Consider the following 21,971-nt stretch of genomic DNA (forward strand, 5'->3'; position numbering starts at 1 on the left):
GAGTTAATGGCTAAAACACTACAGAAAAGATCTGAAGCATCAAGTTATTTCTATTGAAGATATTTAAGCTTTTAATTTAGTACTGGCAAAGCTAACTTTCCAAAGACAAAATATAGACAGAAATAAAGATCACCATCCTACTTAATGCTAATAATAGTCTGATTATATAGCCATCTAAGCCTTAAACTGAGACAACACTAATGAAGCACAACACTCTGACAAAAGGATGGAAAACTATCAGGTTAACCTTATAACTGTGATTGAAAGCCAATTTTTTTCCATTGATAGCTACTTAGTTCTAGGTACACTAAGCAGAACAAGTATATGCACAGACACAACATGTGATCTTCGTAAGATTGGCATACTCCCTCTGACCAAACTTATGCAAGCTGCTTCTTGAAAAAAGAGGTTCCACTTAAACCCTGCCTTGTCACTCATATATCAAGAAGATGAATTCATGCTACATCTACTTGGTTTAAATTACAAAGGGAAAAGGAAAAAGAAATGCAAGGAAGGGTACAATATACTAAAGGATTAGGAAAGATTTCAAGGTAAATAGTTAATATGCTGGAGGCAGGAATAAAGTTCAAGCTTCACCCCAGTAAGACAGCTTACATTCAGTCCCAGAAGGAAGGAATGTGCCTTGAGTCTGAAGCGTGCCCAGAGCTAGTTGCAGGCTTTCAGAATAAGGGTCAATATTTAGAAGTTAATTTGAAAGCCCTGATGGTCTCCCAAAAGCAAAGACAACTTAGTGTAGCCATATACGAATGTGTGAATGTGTATGTATAAAATTACAACAAGGTCCTTAGAAATTAAGGATAAAAATCGGCAGTTAAGGTATAAGAGACTGCATTTCTGGGCCAGAAAACATATGGCTCCTTTAAGATGCTATTTTCCCAAGAGAAGAAGAAATAGCTTTGTACTTGCTGCCATCTAACCACATAGTTTGGAAGAGCTTTCCCTAAAATATAAATGTCATTTCCATCCTGCACAATATGCAAAGCACACTAAAGGCAAAAACCAGACTTTGAAAAATTGTGATAGTTATAGTCCTGTTTATAAAAAGTAGCTTGAAGTTAATGTAATTAGCTATATAGGAAACAGTGCCTTGAAATGACATTTTCTTCCTCATATAGTATTTGGATTATATTCAGATAGTAAAAAAAGGTTTACTACAAATGCCTATCTACTATGCTATAATAATGAGCTCTGGAAACCCTTTCAACTCATTACATTTTCTTTTCATAGAACAGGACAATAACTAATACAATCTAAATTGAAAACTCACCATCTGCATACACATAAGAAAGCATTAAAAAATATAATAGTAACATTAAAGTTAGAGAAAGTATTCTAAGAAAAGTATTTGAGTACCTTCAAAAGGCACTTCAATATAAGCTCTGTGAGAGTAGGGGCAGTGACTCATCTAGACTCTGTATCTCCCCTAGAACCTGCAGAAAGTAGGTAACTTCAGAAAGGGCTTTTCAATCAAAAAGGAAGAAACTAGGATGTGTACAGCTAATTAGATTTAATCAGCAAGACTAATTAAAACCAATGGATAAAAAATTTCAAATTTCACACTGTAAGGCTTAAAAGAAGTTGACTGTTAAATTAAATTGTTACATCCCCTATAAATTCTGTGAGCTGTGAAAATTTCTTCTGGATAAGTTTAATCAAATGTCCTTAGCTTCTGAGAAAAGTAAAACATAGTGGCTCAAATGAAGTTACCAGTGGCAATCTCCTGCCTTTTCATGATATTAAAACTGATGCTTGTAATATAATCCAATTATACAAACAGCTAACTCCAGTATATTTTACTCTAAATCTTCCTTAAGATCTTTCAAAAGAATAACTCTTGATAGTAGATGGGACCTCAAAAGCCATTTAGTCTCACCTATACCTAAGTAAATCCAGTTAGACTTGTACTGAATAGCAGCTAAGAATCATGTTTCAAGTATGTCTGCAGTTCACAGAGAGGTACACTTCTGACATTAGGCTTAATCTTTGCCAATCTATGTCATTTTAGTCAAATTTAACATGTATACTACACTGAAACCTAGAGCCCAAATACTGGGCTTATATCTTCAAAAGGAAGAATTTATAATATTAAAATTGGTTCTTCATACCTTTTAATGCAATTACTTTGCTGGCTGGATTCATGATGGCGCTGTCAGCTGAAATTGGTCGACGAATGGGATTACTTGGATCATTCATATCAATGATTACCACCTGGGCCTGTTCTCCTACTTTTTCTCTAATGCAGATGAATTTATCTGACTCCATAGTCAAAGTACTGAAGCCAATATTTGCTGGGTTGATACCCAGATTCTGGAGCTGAAAGAAAGAAAGGTCCATTAATAGAGAAACATAGGGCAAAATAATAATTACACATTAAATACTACTGTCATTATTAAGTAATTACAAAAAAGGTTAATTTAATTGAATATTGCAAAATGTCAGGTGCCATACAGTTTTTCATTTGACACAGCTACCACTGCCACTCTGATTACACAAATTCAAACAAAGCAATTAGAGGCAAAAGTAGTAATAGCCTTTGCCTTACAGAATCTAAGGAGCACTAAATTCAGTTCAGACACAGAATTAAAACTACCCAGCTAGAAATCAGAAATAGTGAAATCTACGTGCCACAGTTATCAGTTATGGTTCTACATGAGTTCCTGGTGGAATCCCACCCATCCACCCCACCTCCATCCCAGATTGCTAGTTCCTCCCCCTCAGATTATGCTGTATCTATTTTGCGCGCACGCGTGTGTGTGTGTGTGTGTGTGTGTACGAGCTTGTGTGTGTGCGCGCACGCACAAACACACACACACAAGTTGTCCCCACACTCCATCAGAATGTAAGCTTCTTGAGGGCAGACACTTTCATTTTTATATCCACCTAGCACAGTACATGGCACATATTAAGTTCTTAATATGTATGCTTGCTGACTAATAAGCAAGGCATTTTAGAATATGAAGTCATCAATTTATCTCTCTATAAAAGAACAAAATTAGTGTAGAGGGACTCCATATCCTCTGTGTCTCCTGAAATTCTAAACCTTTAAGTGCCTATGAGACACAGTGCACTGTGTGCCATGGGGAGACCAAAAAAAAAATTGACCTGCCCTAAAAATAACCACAAGTTAGTTATGGCAAGCACCTCACCTTTGTGAATTTTGGATACAATACAAAACACCTAAAAAGAGAAATGTAAAGTGTCATGTGTGATCTAACAATGTGAGGATTATTAGTAATTAAATGGATCAAGGGAAGCTTTACAGCACTTGAGAAGGGCCTTAAAAGATACAGAAAAAGCAGGTGTGTGAGGGAGCACAGAACAAGAAAGATTCCAGAAGTAAGAAAATCACTGAGTTTGGAGAATGTGAAAATAATCCTGTTTCATTATAGCACAGATGCGAAGGTGTCATCAGGTTGTCTAGTACATCTTTAAAAGCCTTGATAAAAAATCTGAACTGCATTCAGCAGGAACTCAAAATAAATGATTACTATGGGATTAAGAGGTCAATCACAACTAGTTTTGGAATAAAACAACAAAAAAGTTATTTACATAAGAATAGTGGCTAATTAGAGGCAGCTTAGCCTGGAGTCTGGAAGACCCCAGTTCAAATATGACTTCAGACACTCATTTGCTATGCAACTTTTGACAGGTTACTTAACCTCTGCTTGCCTTAATCCACTGGAGAAGAAAATGGCAAACCACATCTTTGCCAGGAAAACCCCAAAAGTCGGACATACTGAAGAACAGTGACTGGTCATGGACAACCACCTAAATATAGGACAGCTAGATGGTGCAGTGGATAGAGTGCTGGCCAGGAGTTAGAAGGCCCCGAATTCAAAACTGACTTTAGCTATGTAACCTGTTTGCCTCACCTCTATTTGCCTTAGTTTCCTCAACTGTGAAATGGGGATATTAGCTCCTACCTCTTAGTTTTAAGGATCAAATGAGATATTTTCAAGTGCTTAGCAAAGCACCTGGCACATCATAGTAGGCTCTATATAAATGCTAGCTATTATTATGTTTAGGGTGATAATACTAAGTTACAAAACATTAAGTTATAAGATAATACTATGTTAGGACACTTGAAGACTTTTTTAGCATTTGATTATCACCCTACCTATTAAATCAATTTCCTTTAAAATATTTTGGTCACAAGATATGCCTATTCCCAAGATTAGTCTTAATGTAAGGGGAAAATGGACAGTCTTGAGAAGTATTGGGTTCACTCTGCCTGTAAAGCCCTAAAGCTGAAGTTCAATAACAACTCATTTTAGAAGGAAAGCCTTGGAGAGAGAAAGGTTGGACACATTACAGATATTTAGAGTTACAACATTTGACTATAAATACAGCAGATGTCTATTTGGAATATATCCAATGAAACCCACCTGAAGGTGTTGCCATGGAAGTAACAAAGACCAGGTTAAAACAGTTACTAGAACACATCAAGGAACCACTTTGGGAGATGGTGGGCAAGGAAGAAGAAGCAAGCAAAGCATGGAGATGACCTTCTTACATCTGGTTTTAAAATGGAAATATATGTATGTCCATGCCACGAATGATTACACTCAGCAGAGTTTCTTTAAGATCTCCTTTATCTGCTCATCTCTTTGTATTAAGAAATGTAACTTTGGTGGAGTCAACTACATTGTAAAGGGCATCTTTTTTTTTTTTTTGCAGGGGGGAAGGCAGAGCAATTGGGGTTGAGTGACTTGCCCAAGGTCACACAGCTAGTGGGTGTGTCAAGTGTTTGGGGCTATATTTGAACTCGGGTCCTCTTGACTCCAGGGCTGGTGCTCTATTCACTGAGCCACCTAGCTGCCCAAGGGCATCTTTTAAAGTTATTTGTAGCCTTTGTTATTTCAGGTCCTGCTTTCAGGACCTGTGAGCCAGCTTTTTAAACTATTACATGGTTCAAGAGATATGTTAAGACCCCTACACACAGATGTTAATTCAGTAGCACTGACTGACTGGCATTTGAATGAAATCTGTTCATTTAAAAAACAGTATATTTTAAACTTATTTCTTGTTTGGATTTTTTTTCTTTTTCCACTATCGAGAGAACAAGAAGCATTTTTGATCATTTTAATGTGAAACACTGCCGTTTTTTGATAGAGGCTGACTATACATAATTATACCTTCAGGAGGAGTTGGTCGGTTATTGTTACTAATAGTTGGTGTCTTATTGAGGTCCAGATTGGGAAACATCTTGTCTGAGATCACATGGGTAGTTCACGGGAGGTCACTGAAGTATCGGACTCCAGTCTGGTTCTCTTTTAATCATTATTTTACTTTGAGATGTTATTAATGTATTGGCAGGTTTTTCAACTTTGTATCGTTTGATTCACCCTCAACTCTTTAAAATTAGGAGTTGTTTTGAGTTAATTATATGAGCATAATTCTGATGTTCTTCAGGTTGGGGGTGAAAGTGTGATAATTAATGTTAACTTGGGGTGCAATAAAATGTATATGTTATTTATGGCTCAAATTCCAAACTTTTTCTACGAAGGCTACATAATAGTGATACATGAGTTCACAAGAAAGTAGACGCTGCATTCATGCACTTATTCATTAAGCATTCATCATGTGCCTGCTTTATTAGATGCTGTGGGAGATGTAAAATAAAGAGTAAGATGAATGGTAGAAGAAAAAATATTAAAAAAAAATAAAATATTGTTGGGGCAGCTAGGTGGCACAGTGAGCAGAGCACCGGCCCTGGAGTCAGGAAGATCTGAGTTCAAATCTAGCCTCAGACACTTGGCACCCCTTACTAGCTGTGTGACCTTGGGCAAGTCACTTAACCCCAATTGCCCAGCCTTCCCCCCTCCAAAAAAAAATTGTTTTTACATGTTATTGAAAAAAATAATCAACTCTAACAAACTTAGTAACTCTGATCAACATAATGACCCACCGCAATTCCAAAGGACTCGTGATAAAACACGTTATCCACCTCCAGAGAGAGAGAGAAATGATGGCCTCACAGTACAGACTGAAGCATTTATTTCTTTCTTGCTTTTTTTTTAAAAACATAACGTAAAAATTTGTTTTCCATGACAATATAGATATTCACAATTTTTTTTATTCTTGCCTCCAGCTTGGGTGGGAGAGGAAGTAGGGGGAGGAAGAGAATTAGAAACAAACAAAAAAGAATAAAGTCTTTGTGCTTTAAAAAAAAATTGGGGGGCAGCTAGGTGGCACAGTGAGTAGAGCACCAGCCCTGGGTTCAGGAAGACCTGAGTTCAAATGTGACCTCAGACACGTGACACACTAATTAGCTGTGTGACCTTGGGCAAGTCACTTAACCCCAAGTGCCCTGCCTCCCCCCTCCAAAAAACAAAAATAAAAATAAAATAAAATAACATTTTTTAAAACTTCAATAAAAAAAGAATTAGGAAAACGGTGAAAACAGCTATCATAAAGCACAAGGTAGAACAAATAAGGTTTAGGAAGTATTAAGTTCTCAGAAAGGTACCTTTTCCTGTTGAGAATTAATTTCTCTCAAATGACTGAGAAACTGCAGGCTGTATAATAATTTTAGAATAGTTTTTTTAAAGTAATATTGTAGCAAAATATTTATAGCAGCTCTTTTTGTGGGGGCAAAGAATTGCAAATTGAGGGGATGTCCATCAATAGGGGAATGGCCGAACAAGTTGTGGTATATGAATGTAATAGAATACTATTGTGGTGTAAGAAATAATGAGCAGGCGGACTTCGGAAAAACTTAAATCAACTGTTGCTGAGTGAAGTCAGAAGAACTAGAACACTATACAAAGTAACAGCAACACTGTGCAATGACTTTGATAGACTTACCTCTTCCTAGCAACGCACAAGGATCTAAGACAATGCCAAAAGACTTAAATGAAAAATGCTATCCACATCCAGAGAAAGCACTTTAGAGTCTGAATGCAGATGGAAGCATACTACCTTGCTCTCTTTTTTTTTCACTGTTTTGTTTCTTCTTTCTTGTGGTTCCTCCCATTCTTTACAGAATGACTAATATGAAAATATGCTTAATATGAATGTACATGTAGAGCCTATATCAGATTGCACACTGTCTTGGGGAGAGGGGAAGGAGAGGGAGAAAATTTAAAACTCAAAATCTTAAGGAAGTGAAAGCTGAAAACCAAAAATAAATTCATTACAACTCATTACAAAACTAACTAACATTGTAGCCGTGGCCAGTAACCGGGCTTCACAGCCTAGGCTATTGGATCTTGAGGCCAGGAGTTCTGAGCTACAGTGGACTTCATAGATGTGGCATTTGCACTAAGTTCCACATCAATATAGTGAGCCCTTGGGATGGGTCACCAGGTTACCTAAGGAGGGGAAAACTGGTCCAGATCAGAACTGGAGCAGGTCAAAACTAGCCTGTGAGTAGCCCTTTTCACTTCCAGTATGTGCAAGAAGGAAAGGCATGGCCTTAAAAAAAATGTTGTCATTCTACCATAAGGGAGCTACTGCATTAAGGTTTTAAGAAAAGTTTCTTTGATTTTTTTCTTTGCTTAAATACTGAGGTGTCTCATACTCTACTTTCACTTCCCTCTCATACCTCAATAACTTACAGGAACAACTAGATATCAACTGCAGTTAATTTAGTCACAGACGCTATGGTAGGACTGAGAGTCAAATGAACTATCCAAAATGCAAATACGCTAATAAGGCAAGATAACCCATTTTACACCTGTCAAAGTGTACAGTACCGAGACAACAGGTAGAACTATGTACCTTTTAACGAAATGGATTATGATAAAGGTTATCTGTGTAGCAGCCCTTTCTTTATAAATATAGTGGCTACAGCACTGAACCTCAGAGGCAGCAAGATGCAAATCTTGCCTCAAACATTTAACTGGCTATGGGACCTTGAACAAGTCAAAGTTAGTCTCCATTTCCTCACCTATAAAATGTGGGTAATTAGACCTCCCTCACTGTGAGAATCAAGTGAAATAATATATGTAAAGAGCTATATAAACACGATCTTTTCATTTTATGTTTATTTCCACTTAGCATTAAGCCTAGTTGCATTACACTTCTCCTGTGGTTCAGGATATGTGACAGTACCTCCTAATATTCCCCTACTATTCCATTAACTTCCTAATCCATTAAATAGGAAAACTACCCCTACCTACCTCAAAGGATGCAAAGCCAGGACATCTGAAAAGTGAACTTTTCTTCTAAGTCATTCTTTAAGAAATCTTGTAACACTGCTATAAGGCAAGGTATACACTTCACCCTCAATTAAAGGTCCCTGTCAAATATTTGTCTGAACTATGAAAGCCAAGTCTCACAATTTTTTATATGTAGAGCTAGAGAAACTATAGCTGAGTCAAAGCAACTTGATAAATTTCATTACTGTGAGCAGTGGACAAAAATCCAGGTAGAATTTTCAACTCACAACTAGGTCCTGTCTTTTCTTTCCTACTATACCCCTTCCCCCCAATAAAGGAAAATCAACTCCTGAATTTTCATTCCGCTACTTACTAAGAAGTCCAGTAAAGTGAGAATGAAAATACCATATGGCTATTTGATAAAAAGAGGTCTGATGATTACCTGCTCATTTCAGGTACCTTTCTCGGCAATCCCTGTACATACCAACTTCTTTTGCACCCTCAACTCAAAAAACAAAACAAAACAAAAACAAAAACAAAAAAACCCAGTTTCTTCAACTCCTAGTCTTAGAGACTAGAGACACTGAGAGCTTAAGTGAAAGTTAAGCCCAGGGTCATACAACCAATATGAATCAAAACCAGAATGTGAACCAAGGTCTTCTTGGGTTCACTAAGGAATGATGCTTCTATTAAGTGGTAGCAATAGTAGTAACTGTTATTGAAAAAAAATTACATACAACAAATGTGCCTTTTATTTTGTGTTTCTAAAAGTCTAAGGAATAACATCACCAACTGCTACATTCATTTAAACTTTGACCACTGCTACTTGTTTAAGCAAGAAGAAACCACACCTCTTATTAGGTGGCCATTATACAACTGGAAGATTGCCACTCCTTAAAAAAGTGTGGTGCCCATACAAATCATAGTTCATTCATTCAAGATCCTGTGGAATTTTTTTTAGCATGGCTGTGCACAAACAAGATATTAAAATAGTTCCTTCCAGTTCTATAAAGCAACTGAAACTTCTGGGATCTCAAAATAAGGCGATAAACATTTTTTTTTCCTTATCCATTTTTTGGGGGAGGCAAACAGAGTTAAGCCCAGGGTCACACAGCTAGTTAGTATCTGAGATCAGATTTTTAATTCAGTTCCTCCTGACTCTAGGAAAGGTACTCTACCCACTGTACCACCTAACTGCCCCTGAAATAGTTATCAAAATATTTTTAAAAACAAGTTCAAGGACCCCAAAGCTAAGGAGCCCCTACCTCTTAAGATTTTGTTATTTTTAGGGGCAGCTAAGTGGCATCAGGAGGACCTAGGACCTGAGTTCAAATCTGGCCTCAGACGCTTGACACATGTACTAGCTATGTGACCTTGGGAAAGTCGCTTAACCCCAATTGCCATTCCAAAAAAAAAAAAAAGATTTTGTTATTTTCCCCAAAACACTATGCACCCAAGATATCATTGTTAAAGTGAATTCAGTACTACTTTGATGCTAAACTCCTAAGGATCTAAGCACCACCCAGCCCACCCAAAAAAGAGTCAAGCTCTAAGATTAGCAAAAATAGTCTTCTGCATTCTATTTTTAACATGGCTTGTAGTCTTATCACTAAGCAGTAAGATAACATATAATTTGAGCTCCTAACAAAGCATTAAGTTAGACACAGCAGGTGCCATTACCTATAATCCATGTTTGGTCTAGCAGACTGAAGATGTCCAGCTATTCCTAGAGTTCAGACCTTCATCACTTTTCACCTAAATTACTGCAATTGCTTCCTAACTGAACCTCCTTTCCTCAAGTCCATCCTCCATACTGCTTTCCCTACTCACACTCCAGTAATTCCCTATTGCCTTTATGAAGCCCTTCATAACCAACACCAACCTATACTTCTGGTCTCATCATAACTTACTCTTCCCTCCTCAACTCAATAAGCCTGGCAGACTGGCCTTACTGCTCTTCTTCACAAGACACACCATTATCCCATCTCTGTGAGTTTGTATTGGCACCCCAGCTCCCAAACCTGGAATGCACTACCTCCACACCTTTGCCTCATAGAATCCCTTACTTCAAGATGCAGCTTAAACACCACCTTCTACAAACATGAGCCTTTTCTAATTAACCCCCAACCTACCTTGTATTTACTCTCTTCATATTTATTCTCAATATACATACTCTTGTTTCTCAATAGAACACAAGCCCCTGAAAAGTAGAGTTTGTATCATTATTTATTTACCCAGCAGTGCCTAGAACACAATCAGTGCTTATCAAATGCCTGCTGATTGAAGAAATATTGCTTAAACACCCCTATATTTAAGCAATTTGTGATCAAAAGATTTATCTTAAACCATTTCACTGAAGCAAGCCCAAGCCAAAGAGGACTGTATAGCAGAAATGGAAGGAATCTTCAGTGTCCATGAAAACAGATTTTTATAACTAAGTGTCCTACCTTATTCACATGACATTAATAATACCATTCACAAGTGAGCACTCAATTTAGAATCAGAAGACCCAGGCTTGAATCTTACCTCAGGCATGGTCAAATCATGTGACACAGAGCAGCTGCTTAACCTTTCTGAGCCTCAGCTTCCTCTACCTCTAAGGCACCTCCTTTCCAACTCTGAATCTATGATTCTGTAGTTTTCTTTCTAGTATAACTGGCCCTGTGACAGTTGTATGCAGAGAGAAAATGCTACGGCAGGTGGTCAAGCTCTGTCCTCTTGTGTCCCTCACACAGGAGCTTTCTAATGAAGGGTGGAATTGCTCAGTGAATGACCTAAAGTGAGCACACCTGGAAATCATAAAGGACACTAAGGGTAAGCAACAAAAGCTATCAGCTAGAAAGTTATTTGGTTACAAGCTGTGACTTCAACAGAAGGCAAGTTTTCTTACAGGAGGGATTTTTGTCTTTGTAATCCCCATGCCAAGCACAGCTCTTTGCACTTAACATTAATTAGATTGCTTAAAAATAAGATATAGTAAACTGGTATTTGGTATAAGTTCTATTTTCATGTGGCATAATAGAGATGCCAGATGATGTTTTCAGCAGAAGGAGCCTACAGATGAGTTTCAGGAAAATTAAGTTCTGGACCTTTATCCAGAAATGACTTTGGACTTCAGTGCCTAGTTGATTCATGTGTAAAAATGACCACTTTCCCACTGAATTCACACGTATGTGGAAGATAAATGAGCTTAAGTGTGATAGCTCTTTGAGAGACCTGTACCTGCAACAAATTACAGTTTGTGGATCCCGCAAGAGTACAGATCACAACTCTACCAGGCCTTCTCATCCTGGTGATTCTGGCCCAAAACATGTTGAAGCCTTAACACTGTGTGTAGCAATACAGCAGCACACTATCTATCCATCTGTTACCCTCAATTCTCAATACACATCAAGTCTCTTTTCCCAATTATAAATTTCCTAGATATTTTATACTACTTTGCATGCAAGTCACTATTAGCAATATGCTGCAGCCTTAAACTCACCTTGCATCTATTTTTTTGTAATCTTTATATTTCCAAAATTGTGGTCTTCTATGATCCAGAGATATATAGCATATAGCATCACTGCATGATCACTGAGATTAAACAGATGGCTGCACATGTCAGGGGACAACTTGGGATTATCTAAGTGCTGCACAAATTCCCAAATGCAATCTAGCATGCTTTTTTCTATTCAATTTTAAGCCCAGTTCATTTTACCTGTTCAAGATACATATACTGATGAACCAAGAGATTGCCCATTCAAGTATATAAAAGTGGCATACACATATCTGTTTTATACCTCATTTAATAGTGATGAACTGCCTCTATTAAGTCATCCAGTTTATTCCTACTCTATGCCAGAACTGTATTTGCATACAGCTTATTTCTAAACCCCCATCCCCACTAGTTTTCTAAAACTACTTCAACCAAAACAATTTGCTTCCTTTGTTAGCTCTAGCCTTAACCACTAAATGAGCATTGCCTCAGTCAAACTGAGAGCTGGGAAAGACTTTAGCTTAAAAAAGCCATGATCTCCCACTGCATCTGGGGGCCATCTCCAGTCATCCTGATCTTTATCTTGCCACTGGACCCAGACCCAGAAGGCTCCAGAGGAGAAAGAAAGGCTGGTGACTTTGCAGAGCCCTCCCTCACTTAAATCCAATTCACTTACAAGTCATGGTATCACCTTCCTGATGTCATGGTCCTCTTCAAGAACAAAGGGCAAACAACAACAGATCCTATACATAGCTGAGTTACAACAGGTAATAAGTTACACAGTCAACTGAAACAGTACTGCTACTCTAGTATATTTAGGTTTGGTTTGTTTACCTAAATAAACTTTTTTTAAAAATATGAATTGCTAAGCTTAAAATAATTTTGTGCCACTTTTCTAAAGCCATTTACACTTAAGTTAAAAAGTCTTTACCAGTTAGACACTAAAGTCTAATGGAATCTAGGGTATCAAGCACAAAACTAAGAATGTAACCTGTGCCACTACAGATAACACTAATATTCATAATGCACATGAAATATGGCAAATGACAAAGTTCCCAGACTCCACTTTTCTACACTGTTTCCACAAACTGTATGTAAGACAATACCTACTGAACAAAAATGGATAAGGAGAGGCAGCAAGTTGGTGCAGTGGATAAAACACTGGCCCTGCAATTGAGTCAGGAGGACCAAAGTTCAAAATCTGGCCTCAGACACTTTTGCTGTCTGACCCTGGGCAAGTTACTTAACTCCAGTTGCCTGCCAAAAAAATGGATAAAGGAAAAAAATGTTTATGGCTTTATCCCGAGATCCCAGAAATTAAGCATAATGGGACCAAGGAGCTTAAGATCAAAGTTTCTGATAGGACCGTATCTCCGGTTTAAAAAAAAAAAGCCTGTTATGGCCATATTTAAACATAATGCCAATTACCTAATCAGTTACTTCTCAGTTTTAGCAAGACACAAGGCAGAATGAGCACATGTTCAATAACTCATGCATGTTCTAGTGAAAAGTTTTCAACTACTTCAGAAATGCATACCTCAGCTTAGTTCAGTCTCTGACAAGTCAGAAAATATAAAAACTGGCCTACCCTAAGCATTGACTGCTCTGTACATCTCAGAATCTAGATGAAAAACTGGAAAGGACCTTACAGGTGATCTATGTCAACTACCTCCTTTTACAACTGAGAAAAATGAGTCCTGGAAAGATGAAGTGATTTACCTGAGGTCACAGGTCTAGAACAGCTTTACCTAATCACAATGAGAACGAAAGTTTATTCCACCACTCTACTCCCACTCTTCCCCTCCCTCCCAAAAAGAAGCATTTTACCATACCTAACATTCTTGGCAACAGCAGCCATACAGTAGAGATATCATCACCTCAAAGCCTAAAGGAGCTACATTAACATCTTCCCACTAGATCATTTTTTCAAAAATCTCAAAATAATCATATCACTCCCCTGGCCCAAGAAATTTCAATGATTCCCTATTATTTCTAGAATAAAATGCCTCTCTTTGGTATTTCAAAAACTGCCATTTGGCTCTAACCTATCTTTCCAGGCCAATTATATTACTCCCCCTTATATGCCTTTTACATTCCAGCTAAACTGGTCTACATTCCCTAGAGGATATAAATGTCTGCTCTCTGTTTTTTTACATGTCTGAAAATTTCTCCCTCCTCATTTCTGCCTCTTCAAGTCCCCATTAACCCTTCAAAGCTCAGCTGAAGTGTGTCAAACTTCTATAGAGTTTTTCCTGATTTTCCTAGTTGTTGGGGGTATTCAACCTCAACTCCTCTCCCTCCACCACACACATAGCAGGAATTTAATAAATGCTTGTAAACTAGTGATTAAGCTATGTCTTTCAAGCTGTAAGCTCAACTATCGTACTTGTGTGTGTGTGTGTGTGTGTGTATAGGAACAAAGTGTATCAAGTTTGTATAGTATGAACACCAACATTTTATTATCTGCTGAATTCAGCTGTTCAAAATGGGTGTGAATGTCACTTGGTCTTACGACAAGTGATAACAGATTAGTGGTCTCCATGTATTTAAATTTGTTACCTTCTATTTTCCAACTTTCTAAAATACTACCCTTGTAGAAGAAAAATTATAAATTTTAAATAGCTGTTATTTTGTGATTTCATGTCAGTGTAATACCATCACAATCCTAACCATATTTTATTTCAGCACCTCTTCTCAGGAGAACCTTAAGTTTTACTAGAACTTTCCCAAATTCAATCATGACAATTAAGTTTTTGGTTCCAATATGCTTTTTTTTAATAGCTCTGCAAATGTTTGAGATATTATGACGTTTACAAGCATAATGTAAAGTGTATTGGAAAACTTTCCCCTAGGAAGCTAAAAGCTGAAAAACAGAGGTAGTCAAACAGAAGAGAAGCATAAGCAGCAAATTTTGTCTTAGATTATATTATAGTCAAGAAGTCATCAAGTCTTTAAAAAAATTCTTCCTTCCCAATAACTACACAAAACTTCCCAACATCTCCTAATTTCAGTAAGTTAATATCACTTTTAAATTAAGCAAACCAAAAATGTTATATAACCAGACCTTATCTACCTCATAGGTTTGTGAGATTGAAATTAAATGATGATAAAGAGTGGCATAAAAAGTGCTAAATGATATCTCAGAAGCCTGAAATGCAAATTCTTTGCATCTCTTATTGTTAACACTTTAAAACTTAAAAAAAAAAATTAAAGTTGGGAACATTTTCACAAATATGTCTATCCCAAATCATAAACTCAGTTCCTCCCACCGAAGTTTATAGCTTTTCTAAAATAGAAAAGCAACCCAAAAAGCCATTCTTTAGTTTACCTAATGTTTGCTGAACAAAGCAGAATCCTAAAAGGTATCTTCTAGCTCTAGGTCTGAAAGAAACGGGCCATTCTAACACAGTTCAAATGCCTGAAGCAGTCATCTCTCAAAATTTTCTGCTCATATGTCTCCAACATGTACACCTTTACTTGTACATTATTTATATATGCTACCATATACATTATAAAGCTTATGTAAAAAGTTTTTTAAAAGGTGAGATAAAAATGAAGTAATATTTGATTAGAGAATTTCACAGAAAGCTACTAAACTACTAAGTAGGGAAATGACATGACACTTTAGGAAAATCACTTTGGCAGCTGTGGAGGATGGATGGGGAGAGAGAAAAACTGAAGATGGAAATCAATTAGAAAGTTATTGCAATAATCCAAGTAAAAGCCAAAGAGAGAATGAACTAGGGTGGTGCTCATGTGTGCAGAAAGGGGAGAGATGTAAAATGTTATGGAGATATAAACAACTAGGATTTGACAAGTGAGTAGGGTGGAGAAGAGAGGGAAGAGTGGACAACACCAAAATAGTGACTCTGGTAACTAAAATGATCATGGTACCCTTCATAATAATTGAGAAGTTAGGAAAAGAGGTAGGTAAATACTGAAATGAACATCACAACCTATCCATCCCTATTCATCCTGTGTAACTGACTCTGTCCCACTCCAAATGAAGATCACAAAGCCCACCTTCCAAAGGACAGTTACCACAACCCAAAGCGATCTTCTTAGGTTCTAACTGCCTTAAAGGGCTAACGGTGAGTCAGTTGAGAGAGAAGGTTGAGTTTTGTACAGCAAAAGTACTAGAAGATAAGGGCAAGTCCTGCAATGCTCCTGGGAAGGTGGGATGTGGCTCATCTTCTCATCCTCCAATTGATGGATCACATACTTCTTGGGTTTAGGCCATGAACCCCATCTTGAAAACTACAGGTCTACAGGAATGTACTAATGAAATATCTGCAGAGGCCAATTAGCCTTCTTGCTGGTTTGTTTTTAATGAAACAGGCAATACCCCAAGGCTAACCAGCCATCTTAAAAGTATATATAAACTGCGAGGTCCATAGAACCAAGCCTTATGCAAATAGAACATATTACTACAACATTCAAGAATAAAAAGAAGATATGGAAAATTTTAGTCATTGCTGACATCCATCACGAAGTTAGTTCAAGACTAGCCTTTTAAAATGGGGGTATGGAAGGATACCACATACTCAAGTTCAGATAAACTCAAGTATTCTGACTGGCAAAATCTAAAATTTGGAAAGTTTCCTCCTACAACTCATGTAGGCATTTCCTGGCATTCAATCTCAGCTGTGTCTACAAATGTCATAGTTAAGATTGTCAGTGCTAAGCAGATTGGCTCAGAGTCTAATGATTTCTACCAGAAACATTTAAGCCATGTATGATCACATTTGAAAAGTAAAGTCATCACAAAAGAGCTTTACCGTAATTGTGCCAATTCCTGGAAAGTAATTTCTAGTACTTCAAAACATCCACAGAAATACTAGGGAAGAACTCACTCACTGCTTTAGCTTAAATACTGTAGCTATCTTGTATTTGCGACAGTTACTAAGAACTGAACTGATGGTTTCACAATTAGTGCTAGACTTTACATTTTTTAAGATCCTTCCTCTTTGTTCTGCCTGGATAGTTAGAATGTAAAGGAAGTGTTGGCTTAATTCAACTGAACTATGAATAGCTATTTCGAAATTATGAATATGCCATTATGCCATTTCCTCTATCATAAGCTTTTCTGCAAAGAGAAAAAGTATTTTTGATTCTTGACAAAGACATGAAAATAGCTCTTACTATAGCAGAACTCAAAGAGATGGGGGGGGAGGGGGGAGAAGGGGGTCTGATCCAGACCTATGATTTCATTGGTATAGGAAACTCCTCTGGTGGAAACTACCTTGGCTATGTAGATCTGCAATTTGTCTTAAGTTTTAGGCTTTTGAGAGATTAAGTGATTTACCTCCAGGGCCACACAGACATTATGTGTCATTGGCAGGATTTGAATAATAACTTAGAAGTCAATTCTAGTACATCATGCTACCTTTTCCTAAAGGTTTAATGTTTGGAATTCTTTATGTTTTAATTCAAGGCTCTACTACATTATGGCATGGTAACCTAATGCAATACCAAAATGCAGACAACTATGTTTGTAATAATTATCCTAGATCATTAATTCAGCACAATTCCATTTTACAACCTTGCAATAATCTCCAACAGGAGACCGACTACAACTTCCAGTGAAAATGTGCTGACAGTAGTCATCCCACTGAGTCCTTCCTGGAAGTCAGCAGATTCAATCATATGAAACTACAGTTGCTGAGTTCTTCCAAAGGAAGGGAAGAAAAATGCTGAGAAAGCAGCATTCCTAAAATTCAGAGGACAACAGGATATCAACCATTGTTCTCAGCAGACAAGGCCCCAGAGGTTTATCTTCACGAAACAAATGAAACCTTTAACTCCCTGATCTAATAGTAATAGTGTTTGGTAAGGGACACACTGTTCAGTCAAATTTTGATATGAGAGCAGCAGTAACTAAATTTGTTCCTATTCTATATGACATCTTTTGAAGTAGCTCATCTGACATAGGACACGGAAAGGCATGAACCATTCAATGGAATTAAAACTGTAAATTCACAGGCAGGGCTTTATCTTAAATATTCTGCTGCTTTTAACCAAGCAGCAAAACTGAGTTATCTTTAAGGAATATGCTAATGTATAACTGAGAGGTTAAAGATCTTTTAAGAAGTAATTAATTTTTTCTATTATTCTATGAAATCTAGATGCTTCTATACCAAGTATTATAGATTTTTAAAAGCCACTCAAAAAAGGTACTATATTTTTGCTCATCTAGTTTGACAGCAATAACTAGTGAAAAGAATTCCTACCACATAACTCTGAAATTCATTCAAGATCTGAGAGATAAAAACACCACTAAAGTAAGGTGGCATGATTAAGAAATATTTCCTGAGATGTCATACCTGAGCTAAACTTATAATTCCCTGTTGGAGTTTCAGGTGTTAACGAGTGACTAAAAATTCACTTGCTCCAAGAATTCTTCCTCCTCCACCAACCTCCCCCCCCTGCCCCAACTGACTGTTCAAACATTTATTCACCTGTTAAAGAGACTAGTAAACAGAAAGGAGGTTTAATTTCTAAGCAAGCCTCATAACAGTAAATTAGGTGCCTGCAAAACAATAGCGAGCAGAAGAGTAATTTTACAAACCCTGTATGAAGCTTCACATTCTCATAAAAATCACATTATCAACCTTAACTGTTTGAGCCTATTTCACTTCCTATTTAAAGCCACTTGGTTGGCATCGAGCAACTTATTAACACCAATCTTTTCTCAAGTACCAAGCATATATATATAAGGCACCCTGGTAAGTGCTTATAACAAATGAAGCAGTCTTTGTCCTCTGGTCTACTATATGGACAAAACTGGCCCACAAACCTAAAATAAGAGCCACTAACCCCCCAGAGGATCAGAATAGGTTTCACAGAGAAGGTGGTCCCTGAGCTGATGCCTGAAGATTAGATAACTACTCTGATGTCCTTTTATAAACAATTTTTCTAAGAACCAAAGCAGGGTTCCATTGGACTAATACTCAGAGCTCTAAACAATCCCAGGAAAACTTATTAAATGTCATTCCAAATTAGAATCAGGTGTCTGAATTCCTAGGTTCAACAAGTGGGGCATTTATTAAGATTCTCATTCTAGTTTAATTTAAATTTAAAATTTACATACTAAAATTTAATGAGTCCTGTAACAATAGAATTTCTATGGCTCAACTCTTAGCCTGGCACTGTATTTAGATATAACTCAACCCCTTCTACCATAGAAAATGGATCACACTCATGACCACCCTATATTGATAGATTTGCTAGGGAAAACACTACAATTATCCCTTCCACACCTCAGGGGTCAGGGGTGCGGCACCCCAGCGATCTGGAAAATCTGTGTAAAATTTTTGGACCTCCCTTCATAGCAGAGAAGTCTGAATTACTGTGGTATTAAAAGATAAAATACGTTGATATTATGTTTTAGGCATTTGAGTTTCTAAACTTTTTCTATGCTGTCTGCAGCTTCTGCAAAATTCCCCCAAAATTCCCCTTTCTTATGCCAACCTGCAATATATAGAAACGACAACAGGAAAAGTCTCAATGTGGAAGAGATAACTGTACTAGATTGTTTTTAAAGCAAAGCCAAGGAGAAATACAGGATGGCACATCACTGACGAGACCTTGCAGAGGAAAGCAAAATTAATTCAATAGTGTTCACATGGAAAAAAACTAATTAAAACTCGGATTACATAATTCTAACTTTTGGTCAAGTCTTATATATTCACAGTGAGATCTTCTATATGGGCTTAGTATCAAAGAGTTCTAGTAGATTTAGTGAATGGAACTTATGTCTTCTCCTCTGACATGGAAGTTATTCTTATCAAGCGTTCAAACAACCTAATAGTAATGGTAACAATTTCATGTTATATTGAGACAAAAATGACAGATGATAAGCCTTAGTTACTCTCAAGTAATTTTCTATTTCCACACTGCTATAAAACATTTCTAAAACAGCATGGCAGAGTAAATAGAGGGGGCCAGGCTTGGATTAAGGAAGGCCTGGGTTTTTAAACCCTGCCTCTGACACCTAGTGCGACCCAGGGCAAGCCACAACTGCAGAACAGTGATGAGTTTCATCAGGAGAATGAGTTTCCTCACCAGGTACCTCCTGTATTAATGAAATCACAGGTCTGGCCCCCAAAAAGAGAGGGGGAGGGAAGAGAAAGAGATATTTAAAGCTGTTAGACCAAAAACTTTCAAAGTGTGTTTGAAGGCTCTAGCAGGAAAGAGTAGTCACCACATATTCTTGACCAAAAGATATTCTTGTATTGGGAAATAGGTCTGTCTTCAACCAGGGGTGATACACACACAGAGGGATAAGGGAGACAATGACACTTACCTAGTCATTTCTTAAGTCCTACTTTAATACTTCATCATATGGAATTGACCGTGGGGACTTAAAGACTATTGCCGGCAAAAGACAAACTCAACAAGAACCTGATAAGATGGAAAGGCTTATGATGTTGGGGGTACAATGGGAAAAACACAGGATTTGCAGCCAAAGCAACTGGGTGTACATCCTGGCTCTTCACACTCACTACCAACCAGTGCCAGTGACCTCTGTAGGCCTCAGTTTCCTCATTTTTAAGAAGGGAGAAAGGGAGGATTCATTACGTGCTTATTATGTGCCAAGCATTACATTTACAAATATTATCTCACTTGATGCTCACAACCACCCTGCAAGGCAGGTGCTACAATGCCTTTGCCCAGGGTCACACAGCTCTTAAACCTCTGAAGTCAAATTTGACATCAGGTCTCTCTGCCTCTGGGTGCACTCTGTCCCCCAGCACTACCAGAATGTTCAAATCAAGGGTTTTTGAAGTATTTAAGTCTGGTTCATTTGTGTTTTTCAAATATTCATTCAAGATGTTCAAGGGACAAGTGTTAGTGACCTAGTCTTTGCAAGGTATGGTGTTTTGGGTGTTTAGTGGTTTTTGCTATTAAACTACTGTCAATCCTTTGATACGCTAAATTAAAATGGAGGTGATTTCAATTTTTTTTTACTTGCTTATGCCATATATTTCCAATATGTCATATCCAAATAGTACTTTGTATTCCATACTTTAATAGGCTCTTTCTGAGAGTACATAAGATAGTAAGTAGCTAAAGAGGATTAGACTAAATGAGGTTGGGAATTGCTGTTGACATTTTTTTTTAAGGTGAAAGTTAAGATTTGAAGCTAGTGAAGAGGAAAAAAAAGGTATATGTAAAAAGGTTCTGAGAATTTATTCAAATGACAAAGCTATCTAAAAATGTTAGGATCCAGGTTACAATGCTCTGAAATAATTCCAAGTACTCCTAATGATTTTCTTCCTCTTCAAAAAGAATATTTTAATATGCTTCGCAAGTCTTAAATAAACTAAACATTTGTCACAACAGGCCCTGGGTTTAAAAGTTCTATAGAAAGAAGTACCAAAACAGCAATCATGCCTCACAGCTAGTACTGACACACTGCTAACATTAGCAAGTGAGGGGTGGGGAGGAAATCAACAGGGAGGGAGGACAACTGAGTTCCTAGTACATAAAAATGGCCTAAGCAATTAAATGTAATTTTATTATTTTCAAACTACCTAACTGACAAATAACAATTTTCTTTTATAAGTGATATAACAAACAGTACAGTTGGACATTCAAAAGAATCAGCATTCTTATTATATCAAGATTATGCCTTTTAGCTCCTAGTATGTGGGCTAAAAGCAATAGAACTCCCTAGTTAGAAAGCCAATAAACTTGATTTACACCTCTAAATACAACTAGCACTTCACTGAAACATATATATGCTGATGGAATCAAAGAATTATCTTCTTCAAGTTTAAAATTCATCTCTCCAAGAAGAAAATTAAATTTAAAAAGAATTCAAATAGCCTCTTTCCATATGCAAAAAAAAAACCCTTAAAAATTGCTTTTTCCTAAAAACTTGAGGACCTTATTTATCTATTTATTTAGAACATGGAAGTATTAATGTTTCTGTCCTGTTTTTCCATATAGGTTTGTGATCAATCTGTCATACTGGATGAACCTATTATACAGCATGGTATGCAGGGCAGGGGAGAGAGGTTTGCTTTAGGGGGTAGGATCTGCATGAGTTCCACTAATATGATAGATCTCTGTTCACACCCTTCCCTCTTCAAGGGAAGGAAGAAAATCAAATACTTAATTCTTGATTTTTTTTTCCAAGTAAAGAATAGGACATGCTGATGTGCATACTTATGCATACTAGATCCCATAACTATGCTCTTGGAGCCTATCTTGCTCATAAAGTTCACTTTGGCCAACTGAACTTTTTTTGTAGGGTAAGCTATTATTAAATTCAAGTCACGCACACTTAAGATGTGTTCCATTAACTTAAAATAAGATGAGAAATTTTAAATTTGGTATTTCATATCACAAAGTCGGTAGTCAAG

General features: G+C 37.1%; 1 protein-coding gene across 2 annotated transcripts in view; it reads right to left on the reverse strand.

The window, feature by feature from the left end:
* The window catches only part of CLTC (clathrin heavy chain), a 75,650-nt gene that overhangs the window by 47,134 nt on the left and 6,545 nt on the right, over positions 1 to 21,971 (reverse strand). For both annotated transcript variants that reach the window (XM_036757633.1, XM_036757632.1), the window contains exon 2: positions 2,127 to 2,334. In XM_036757633.1, the coding sequence (XP_036613528.1) occupies positions 2,127 to 2,334 (208 nt within the window). The remainder of the gene's footprint in view (positions 1 to 2,126; positions 2,335 to 21,971) is intronic.

Source organism: Trichosurus vulpecula, chromosome 4, assembly GCF_011100635.1.
Source record: "Trichosurus vulpecula isolate mTriVul1 chromosome 4, mTriVul1.pri, whole genome shotgun sequence".
Lineage (NCBI taxonomy): Eukaryota > Metazoa > Chordata > Mammalia > Diprotodontia > Phalangeridae > Trichosurus > Trichosurus vulpecula.